This window comes from Myodes glareolus, chromosome 15 (genome assembly GCF_982192425.1).
Source record: "Myodes glareolus chromosome 15, mMyoGla1.1, whole genome shotgun sequence".
NCBI classification, from domain to species: domain Eukaryota; kingdom Metazoa; phylum Chordata; class Mammalia; order Rodentia; family Cricetidae; genus Myodes; species Myodes glareolus.
The window spans coordinates 39,996,805-40,007,504 of NC_142040.1; the positions used below are offsets into that span (position 1 = coordinate 39,996,805).

General features: G+C 43.4%; 1 protein-coding gene across 1 annotated transcript; it reads right to left on the minus strand.

The window, feature by feature from the left end:
- Positions 1 to 846: 846 nt before the first annotated feature.
- Positions 847 to 10,226, minus strand: LOC125406182 (granzyme A-like). The gene is made up of 5 exons (XM_048443038.3): positions 9,983 to 10,226; positions 6,273 to 6,420; positions 4,553 to 4,694; positions 2,776 to 3,048; positions 847 to 1,325 (listed from the first exon to the last, which is right to left on the minus strand). The coding sequence occupies exons 1-5, from the start codon at positions 10,062 to 10,064 to the stop codon at positions 1,173 to 1,175; spliced, it is 798 nt and encodes a 265-aa protein (XP_048298995.3). The 5' UTR covers positions 10,065 to 10,226; the 3' UTR covers positions 847 to 1,172.
- Positions 10,227 to 10,700: the final 474 nt, after the last annotated feature.

Here is a 10,700-nt window from a genome sequence, read left to right on the forward strand (position 1 = left end):
AGAGGGAGCCCATGCCCTACACTGTCTGGATGGCAAGAAACTGGAGACTGAATAGTCCAGAGACCTAGGATAGGGCCAAACACGACAGGTAATGAAATGAAATGAAATATAAAATCAATGAGATTATTTCTAATGATATTCTGCTATACTCATAGATCAGGGCCTTGTCCATTCATCATCAGAGAGGCTTGATCTGGCAGATAGGAGTGGGTGCAGAGACCCATTATGTAGAGAGAAAGTCTAAATTGGTAGATTCCATTGCGTTCCTGCCCCTGGAGATTGGGGAACTCCACAGAAGAGGGTGAGGAAAAACTGTAGGAGTCAGAGGGATGGAAGCCACGAGGAGAACACGGCCCACTGAATCAACTAAGCAGAGTGCATTTAGGCTCACAGAGACTGAAAAGGCAAGGACAGGGGCTGTGTGGGTCTACACCAGGTCTTCTGTGCGTATGCTGTGGCTGCTAGCTTGGTATTCTTGTGGAGCTTCTAACACTGGAAATGGGTGTGTCTAACTCTTTTGCCTGCTCTTGAGACTCTTTTCCTCCTATTGAGTTGCCTTGTCCAGCCCAAATATGAGGGCTCTTGGCTTGTCTTATTGTATCTTGTGTTGTCCTCTGTAGCTGTTGTCTCTTGGAAGCCAGCTCTCTTCTGAAGAGGATGTGGAGGGAGGTATGGGTCCGGGGAGAGGGGAGGTGGGGAGGAGCTAGGAGGGGTGGAGGGAGGGGATACTCTGGTTGGGTCTATTGTATGAGAGAAGAATCTATTTTCAATAAAAGTTCACACACACACGTATACACACACACACACACACACACACACACACACACACACACACCACACTCTAAGTGCCATAGGTATTTGAGAGTTATATTTGGGAGAGTGAAGAATATTTTAGTTTTCCCCAGGACTACTGGTTTTTTTTTAATTGACACACAGAAAGCATCAGCCTGACCCTCTTTTTACAGCTCTCTCTTCCCACAGAAAGAGTTAAATGCTAAGCTGCAGTCTTAGTGACCAGCAGGGCAGTGCAAGCTGGTGACTGGTGATCATGCCAGACAGGCCATGGCTGGCACAGTTAGGAAGAAGTGCTTCTTGGGATAAGTCAAGTTTCAGACCGCTTTGCTTGATCTCTTCCAGTTGTAACCTCGGGGGTCTGCTTTGAAGGAACGGTGTTACATAACTCCTGCAATGGTTTTCTGTATCCAGTTGAGATATTTGTTTGTGAGAAGAATGTAGACACCAGGCTTCTTGGGGTCACCACATTTCCCAAAGGAAGTGACACCCCTGAAAATGTTATCACATATCAGAGGGCTTCCAGAATCCCCCTGGAACACAAAGGCATGTGTTTTAAATATGGTGCTTTTCCAAGATACTTACTAATAACGTTATCCATCCATCCATCCATCCATCCATCCATCCATCCATCCATCCATCCCTTTTATTTCTCTTTCCTGATTTAAAAGCAAATTTTAAATTTCCTTTAACTAGAAATAATCATGGGATGATAAACAAAACTCAGAAAGACAAATAGTACATTTTTTCTTATATGTAGAAACTAGATTAAAATTGAGAATGAGAGGCTGAGGCAGGAGGATTATTGTGAGTTTCAGGCTAGCCTGGGCTATAATGTAAGTCCCTGTCTCAGAAACAAAAACTAAATCAAAGGAATGGGATAGCATGATGGTTAGGAGAGGAGAGTTTGAAAGAGGAGGGGGAATGGCAGGCAGGTGGGGGAGAACAGAGAGGGCAACACAGTATGTATGACCAGTACAAGGTACGTGTGTGTGTGCGCGCGCGTGTGCATGTGTGGGTCTGTGTGTGAACGAAAATTTCTTGATGAAACCCATTATTCTTCACAGCAGAATGAGAAAAAAAATCAAGTAGAAGACATTCTCAAATTGAAAAACAAAACAAAAGTCTTCTCCCTCGCTTGTCAGCCCTTAGCCTCCATGCGTGGACTTTTTGGTTCATGGGCATCTATGTTTTCCAGTCGCTCGCCTTTCTCAAGAGCGGCTCTGCAACAGTGCAGAACCACTTCTATCAGTAAGACAAGAAGAGAATGCAAGTCTCCTTTCATTGACTTGTGCCCTCTTCTAAAATGAAATAATAATAATTATTGATATTAATAATTAATGATAATCAACAATTATCATTATATCCATCTCTCGCTCCCTGTCCCCGTCTCTCTGTATATATGCATATATGTTCCTATGCCACAGTGTGGAGGTCAGAGGACAACTCGTGTGAGCTGATTCTCTCTTCTATGTGGAATCTGGGGATCAAATTCAGACGTGGCAGCAAGCACCTTTACCCACTGATTTACATTGTTGTCCCTTTTAAAAAATTTTTTTAAAAATTATATGTTTTCTCTCTTGACCAGTATGTCAGAGGAAGTCACATGTAGGAACAATTAGAAAGCTTGCTCTGGGGTCCCAAATATGCCCTTTTCTAAGGAGGACACTAAATCATCTTAGACAGAAGGGCAGTTTTTGATATCTCAAACAATGTTTAGGTTATTTTTTTTTTTGCAGAAATTTGTAAGTTCTCATTTCACCTTATTTCTGGCCATTTACTGAAAATGACCATTAGAAAATAGAGACCACTCCCCGAGGGGGTCTATCGAGGAATGCAGAATGGTGCCACCACCCAAGGGACAAGCAGGGGTCCTTAGACATAAAAAGGAAAGACACTGTTCACCATGGTCTTTCTAGAAGATCCCTCTACACCTTTCATTCCCCAGAGTCAAAGGACAGTTAGATAGTTTAATTTACGTACACTGCACGAATCATCTTCCCCTTTCCTGCCGCCTGCACAGAGCATGCTGTTGTCCACCAACTGTTGGAAAGCGTAATGCTTTGGGTCGTTGCAGACTCTTCGGTCGATCACGGTGACATTGGCTTCTCTCAAGATGTTGGAAACCTTGCAAGAATCTCTTTTGGTACTCCCCCATCCAGCCACATGACACTTGGTGTGGGGTTTCACATCCTCGCCTCTTTTCGGGAGGTGAAGGATTCCCACCGCTTTGGTGATAGCTGCTTTACCATCCAGCTGAAAACACAGAGTTGCTTATGGCCTCGTGAACATCAGCAGGCAGAAGAAGAAACACAACCTGAAGTGTAACCAAGGGAGTACCAAGGGGTGGGGATGGAGCGACTTTTCACCATCCAGGAAGCAAGGCAGGAATTAGCATTGGGCTGAGAGGCGACCCAGGGAAAGCCAGGGCTGGTGATCTCTAGGAAAATAGTGAGAGGAATTATGCTGGAAGAATGGGGACAAGGAAGGTGAAGGTCCTGTCAGAGGCTTGTGACTCTCTCTCGTTACCCCAGGGGGAAAGATTCAGAACTCCTGAGCTCAGTCTTATTCTTGCTATGAAGTTCACCATCAATGCTTGTAGTTTTGTGAGAAACTGTGAGCCCTTTTTCCAGTCACACTCTTCTGGTCCTGTCTTGCTCCATCCTACATTCTACATCACCCTTAATGAGCCTGGCCACATCCTGCTTAAATCACTTCCCTAAATGTTCGAATTCTAGCCAAGGTGCACAAAGCCCACCTTTGTAGTCTGCGTCCCGCTTTCCCCCTCAATTTCAAATCTCATCCTGACTCCTCTTCTTTCCTCTTCCTCCAAGCTATTCCTGGCACCCCAGCAGGATTCCCTGACCTTCTGCTCTTCCCTGGTGCTCCCATGTTATCTTGGTTGTGGATAAACAGAACACTGTCAGCTCAGAGCCAGTACTTTATCTGTCTGCCTCTCTGGGGACTGAATACCTTCAGGGGAAGTCCCACTTACAACATGTCTTCTGTAAAAGAGGTAGGCAGACAGCACTCACCACTGAGCGGGGGCCTCCACCCTCCTGGTAGCTCTCAGCTTCCTCACAGACGGTCAGTACCAGATAAGGCGGGCCCAATGAAGGGAACAACCACAGGGTGGCTCTGTAGTCAAGTTTGAGGTCGGGACAAAACTGATGTCATTGTCCCATCCCCAAAATAATCAAAGACCACTGGTTAAAATTCACAGCGGTGGTGTCCTTACAATCACAACACTGGCTTTTTCCCTTCTGCTTCCTAGGTGAGACTGTAAAGAAGCTTCATCCTGGAGCTAGCCTACTTGCTGACAACACTCCATTCAGAGCAGACTCTCAGCTCCTCAGATCTCTACCAGGTTGCCAGGCCAAGCTGGAGGGCCGCCTGCTTGTCCTCTCACGGAGTCTACCCCAGTGGTTTCCCAGAGAAGCCATCTCCCCTGTTGAGTGTCAGCATAGACCTGTCTCACTGTGGGGGACTCCTGGTGGCCTTTGGTGGATGAACATCAACACTGTAGACAGCCTGGTGCTGCAATGGTAACAATTTGTGAGAAACTGCTGAGTTGAAGGAACACCAGTGGCCAAGTGCTGGATCCTGAGGAGCCTCACATTTGGAATCCAGTTCGTGAGGACTGGTTTGTGGTGTGTGTGCCTGCTCACACTTACTCATGTAGCAGTTGGTTTCAGGTTCCACTGTCTGTTTACTACAAGTTATAAGAGAAAGACAAAAAAAAAAATCCAAGCATATTTACCTGAAGGAGTTGAAGATCTCCTTGAAATGTCTCAGGGTCATAGCATGGGTAGGAAATTGCCCTTTTAATGGAAAATGTCTGTTCAAGTTTCTCTTTCTGAGCTACAGAGTGGGCACCAAGGATAACTTGAGGCTTGCCTCTCCTGAAAAGAAAATCATGCAACATTTAAGTGAGAGAATAGAGTCAGCTCAGCTCCGGGTTTAATGTCCTCTGTTTGCAGCTGGCACAAAATGGGGCCAGAGCTTATAGAACTCTTTTTGGTGTTTTGGTGTCTTCTACCTAAGACTCCCACATGTGTTAGGATGTAGTCTGGTTGCTCACGTCTTTTCAAGGAGAAAGCAACCAGGGAGTCCCTGACTTAGGAAAAAAAAATTGAGTTGGGACAACCTGGAGAGGTAGGGAGCAGGGCATCTCTGGACAGGCACTGTGGCCCTGGATGGCTGGGCTGGAGGACCTGGGCTCTGCTGGAGTAACGGAGGAACTTCCCATGACTTCAGCTGCTTCGGATTTGTGCAGCAAAGTCTGTAATGGCCTTCTGGGTGGATGACACCCAGTGGAAAGAGCCAACCCAAAGGCATAGCGTGGGCTGGCCTTTGTGTTCTCCAGAAAAATAGTGAACCTTACTGTTGTATTCAAAATAGGAAAGGTGGCCCAAGGCTTGCTTTTAGGAGCCTGAAGGAAGAGATGCTTTTTCAGTGAAACTGTGGAACTAAGAATTTCATACCCACATGCAGACGAACATGGACATCCCTCCTATACACACACACACACACACACACACACACACACACACACACACCCCACTCTTCTCACCCCACCCAACCCTACTGCCTCACGTATGGACACGTACATAGACCCACACAGAGACTCACCTCCTCCAACCAAACACAAACACAGAAGCAAACAGAACTGGAGCTAACTCCTAATCTAGTTCATGAACCAATGAAAGATGAGAAAAACTGTATCCCAACTTGTTGGGTCAACTTGTTATCATTTAGTCCTGTCAGTTAATGAATTTGTCAGTGTCTAGCTTTCTTGTTTGCATAAATTATGCTGATGCTTTTACTTGACAAATTTTATCTCATACCACAGCACAACTTCATATATAACTTTAAGCTGAATCTTTGCTTCAGGCAATTTGTGCTAGAGTGAACAGGGAATATCAGGAAGTGCTTATCAGCAACAGGAATCAGTAAAAGAACAGTAGTTCCTCATGATAAATATGACTCTGTCTTGAAAATAATGACTCAAACCGTTAGTGAAAGTTATAGGGCACTAGTATTTTCTTCACATATCAAGGAGTAGTAATTTCCTAGGATCACTCTAAAATGCCCTATTAAGGTGGAAAAGACCAGTGACAGGGAACAAATGAGCTGTCACCATAGGACACACTCACTGTGATTGACATTGATTGTGTATAGATGCCTATGAACCGACAGGGAGCTGAATGCTGACAGAGATTGTGTGCAAGTGATCAGATCGGGTGAGTTAACTGGGTGCTGCTGTGTCCCTGCCTTTTCCAGTTCTAACACTGTTATTTATATTAGTATTGTGCATTTTAGTCTTATACTATCTGGCCCTTGTTTGTGAGGCGAATATCACAACAGGATATGATGTTGCTTCTGTGTACCCACTTTTTTCTCCATTCCACACTAATTGTGGCCTTGGACTGGGTAGCTCTGAGTCAGCACTGGGAGTGAGCGGAGCTGGGAAGACTTACAGGTCACAGTGAGCAGCAGTCAGGACCCACTTTTCGTTGATCAAAGCCCCCGCACAGATTTCCAGCCCTTTGATGAGAGCCATGTAGCGTCTGGCGTGGGATGGGACCTCATTTCCTCCTATAATCCCCTTACAGGATTCTGGAAAAGCTAAGAGATTGATAGAGAGTGAAATCCTTACTTATGTAATCATCCTTTACCCCAGGAAAATTTGGCTGAAAAAAAAATTACACTGCAAATTCTTAGCTGTGTGTCCCATGCCAGGGAACAGAGTAGATCAAGCTCCCAGGCTCTGGCTAGTGCTTGCTGTTGGAGCATTTGCCCCATGGCTGTGTTCCCAGCCACACACACACACACACACACACACACACACACACACACACACACACACACTCTTCACAGCACTGGCTCCAACTCAGCTGAGTCCTTGGCTTTTGGTTTTGTTTTGTTTGTTTGTTTTGGTCTCATGTAGCCCAGGTTACCTCAAACTTGGTAGGTTGTCTCCTACCTCTGCCTCCCAAATGCTAGGATTGCAGTCATGTACCATGTCAGACTTGAGTTTAGCTTTAAATTTTATTATAAGCAAACATTCCTACTTTGACCTTTTATGCCAGGTGCCTAAATTGATGCTCTCTGTCTCTTTCCCCCCTCTCTTTCCTGTTTCTCCCTACCCTGTTTTCTCTTCTTTCCACTTCTTGGTACGTGTTTATTCTTTTTACCCTTCTCTTCTTGCCACTTCTTTTATTATCCTTTTTTTCTCATTATGATTAAATGACAAATATGTAGAATGTGTTTCTTTCTGCGTGATAGGTCTCAGACTTTATTGTCACAGTAATAACTTATAGCCCATATCTAAATGATATAATCCATATACCCAATTGAGGGGATGGTTTGGGACCAGGAAACTAATGTGTTAAATGAGCATCTTGATTGTGATGCAGGTGGTCCTCTGAGCAGCAGAGGACTGTGGATTTGTCTAGGAAAGAGGAGATTGATCCTAATTGTGACGCTGTGACACTGTGGCCTGTCATCACCAGCAGATGGCATCTCACAGAGAGTCATTTGATACATGGTAGACATCCCAGATCACCAAGTGGCCAGAAGCTGGAGAGCTGGAAGGGAGTAAGGAAGACTGATCGGCAGCATCCTTGATTGAACCTCCCAGGACTTGGCTCTAGCCTCAAACAAACTTTCTGCTACACAGTTTCCATGGAAACTAATTCTCTACTCTCTTGTGCAGAAGCAAAGATACTGAGAGCCTTCTTGAATTGTCACAGATTTAAAAAAATCTATTATTAGTAAAATACGAACCCATGTAAGTAAAAACAAACAAATAAATAAATAAAAAAAACCCTGTAGCATTTTAATGCTTGGACAGGAAAAGGTATTTGTTGTGTTAATCTGCCTATAAAGAAGTTCAGATTTGGTTTTCTGAGTCTCATGTTAGACTTCTTTATGTGTATGAGTGTTTAGCCTGCATGTATGTCTGTGGAGGCCAGGAGGAAGCACTGGATCCCCAGGAACTGAAGTTTTAATGGTAGTGAACCACCATGTGGGTGGTGGGAACTGAACCTGGGTCCTGTGCAGGACTTAACTGTGCAAGCTCTCTCAACGGTTCCCAGTCTTCATTGTTGCACTAACTGAGGATTAGAATTAATTTCTAATCAATGTACAATCATTTAATCTTTTCACAACTGTTTTTTAAGCATCTGCTATTAAAACAGAAGTGAATGGAACACAATTCTCTCCACCCAAGACCATAGCACTAGGAAGGAGGACAGGCAAGGCTGGTGCTGTGTGCCATCCACAAAGGGTGACAGAACTCGGGAGTGTCTGGCCCCGGTATCAGCGAGGAGCTGCAGGGTCTCAGAGACAGGAGCTGCTAAGTCTTCTTGAAGGAGGTTTAAAGGTACATAAGATTTCAGGTGAGGCTAAAGGAGGTTTCAAATCAGCTAAGCAAAAGGCAGAGAGCTGGGGATCTTGAGAAGGAAATGGGCACCCACGGAGTGATGTCTAATTGGGCTTGTTGGTCATCTTCATTTAAACGCTTTTGAGGCCCAACTTTAATATGCTTTCAGACTTTAACATTTTAATAGGTATATATATATATACCTATTATATATATATATATATATATATATTATAATATATATTATATATATATATATATATATATATATTTTTTTTTTTTCTCCAAAGTCCAACTTAGCCTGTTGCTATTCTTTTCATTGTTCTGGTTGCGTTTACCCCAGCTTCTGCAGTTTTTCCTGATCTCTCTGCATAACTGCATCTTGAATTCTTCCCTAGCAGAGTTCAAATCACCTATTCAAAATGTAGGTGGGAAATGTCAGGCGATTTTATAAAGCTCAGGGTGCAGGGAGGTTAGAGTGGGGAGGAAGTCTCTTTTCTGGGCATTGGCGCCCCCTACAGAAGGGACACTGGGGTATTGGCCTTTAAAAACTCACACTATAACAAGTTTATTATCTGTAGTGGCAGTTTTAGTAAACATATTAAAAGTAAAGAAAACATTCAGAAGCTATAGTGACAGTAATAATGGGGCATCCATGACTCTCAGGCACCCACTCGTAACTGACTCATAATGTTAATTACAATGGAAGATGGGGTTATTTTCCCAGGTCGATAAGAATGAAGTTTAAACACCCAAGTTCACACCAACAACAATGTCAAAGCATTGTCCTAACACAGTCCCATACAGTGCAGGCCATATTTTCCCGTTGAGAAGCACAGTCCCCTCCAGTCTGGGCTTCTTACATAGTCTTTTCTTTCTTTTAACATTTTTCTTACCGAGCTATGAGAATCTAATAGAACAAGACATACACATGCAATTTAAATTTTTACATATAACTTTAGGACAGCCACGGACTTTCTGTTGTCTAAGCACGGCCTTGAACAGGTGCTCAGATCCTGTGCCAGTGTTCCAGTTCTGAAGGTGTGATCGAACCTGAAATCAAAGCTTAAGCCCAGCACTTCTACTAACCAGCTGTGTGTTCAGGTCATTTGGGAACCTTTCTGGTCTTGGTTTCCCAAGTGTGAAACGGAGATGATGACATCACAGACACGAAGATGCTCAATCTTAGTGTTCATGAGCCAGTGTCTGTGAGCCAGTTAATATACTGTTATTTTTTATGAGTTTTATTAAGGACAGGCATTTGTTCATGTGTATTCATATGTATGCATGTGTGTGTGCATGTGTGCATACATGTGTATATGAAGTTAAGATTATTTTAAACTAATACTGTTATTTTCTTCATCATCTCACTACTGGGCATGAATGTAGCTACAAGCAAAATCTTGAACCTAAACGTTGTAAGACCTACCTGAGAGCATTCAGTTGTACTTACATAATTGGCAGGTCAGTTAATGCAGTCTGTACATTCCTACTTTAATGGCAGTTTTTCAATTAAACACCTTACTTGGTAGAGGTCTGGATTCGTAAGAGTCACTAGATGTGGCTGGTGCTTTGATATTATGGCCTCAGACACTTATGACACATCTATCTGTCTGTCTGTCTGTCTGTCTGTCTATCTAAAGCTGTGCCTTTTAGATAGCAAAGACAAAGGGTGCATTAAAAATGATTGGGGCATTATTATTTTCTTTTCCCTTTCATATAACATTTAACATAATTTTAACCAATATAGAGTTCTATTTTCTCACGAGCAAAAGGACAAAAGCATACAGAAGTAGTTCTTACCTCCAGAAACGAGAAGGAAAATGATGACCGTGGGGAGAGAGGAGGCAGGAGACATCCTGCTGCTTCCAGTGTCCATCTGCATCTGGAGAGTGCTTTTCTAGGAGCAGGCTTCAGTACAATAGGAGACCCAGAGCTCTCTGCCCTGCCTCCTGCCCTCTCGCCGACTCTCTCTCTCTTGTGCTATGCAGAAGCTACTGGTATTTTATTACTGGAAAGTTAAGTCTTATTTCATCTGTGGTGTGGGCACTTACTTGTTTCATAAGCTGCATTTATTTCCTTTGGGGTTAGGTGTTTCCTATCCAAAAGGGCAAATGTGAAGTCATGGGACTATGCTAATTAAGAAAAACATTAGAAAGAAAATTATGCTGAAAAGGAAGTAATCCAATAAAAAAATGGGCCAAATCTGAATAGACACTTCTTCAGAGAAGTCTGTGGAGGCCAAGCAGCAGATGCAGGAATCACCAGGAAAGTGTAAATTAATTAGAATGACTGTCATCAAGAATAACGTGTTAGATTCACTTTTGTATTCTGTTGATGGGAATGCAGATTAGTACAGGCTTCGTGGAAACAGTATGGGATTTCTTAAAACTAAAAACAGATCTATTACTGGATCCCACAGTCCCACTGCTGAGTGTGTATGTCCAAAGGAGATGAAATTATTCTATCAAAGAGATACTTACCAGGGTCAAAGAGATGGCTTAGTGTTTAAGAGCGTTTG

Coding starts and splice junctions, on each gene's coding strand:
- LOC125406182 (XM_048443038.3), bottom strand. CDS start 10,064: ATGCAGATGGACACTGGAAGCAGCAGGATGTCTCCTGCCTCCTCTCTC. Junction 3,049..4,552: donor GAGATCTTCAACTCCTTCAG/GTAAATATGCTT, acceptor CTGTGTTTTCAG/CTGGATGGTAAAGCAGCTAT. Junction 1,326..2,775: donor GGGAAGATGATTCGTGCAGT/GTACGTAAATTA, acceptor TTTGTGTTCCAG/GGGGATTCTGGAAGCCCTCT.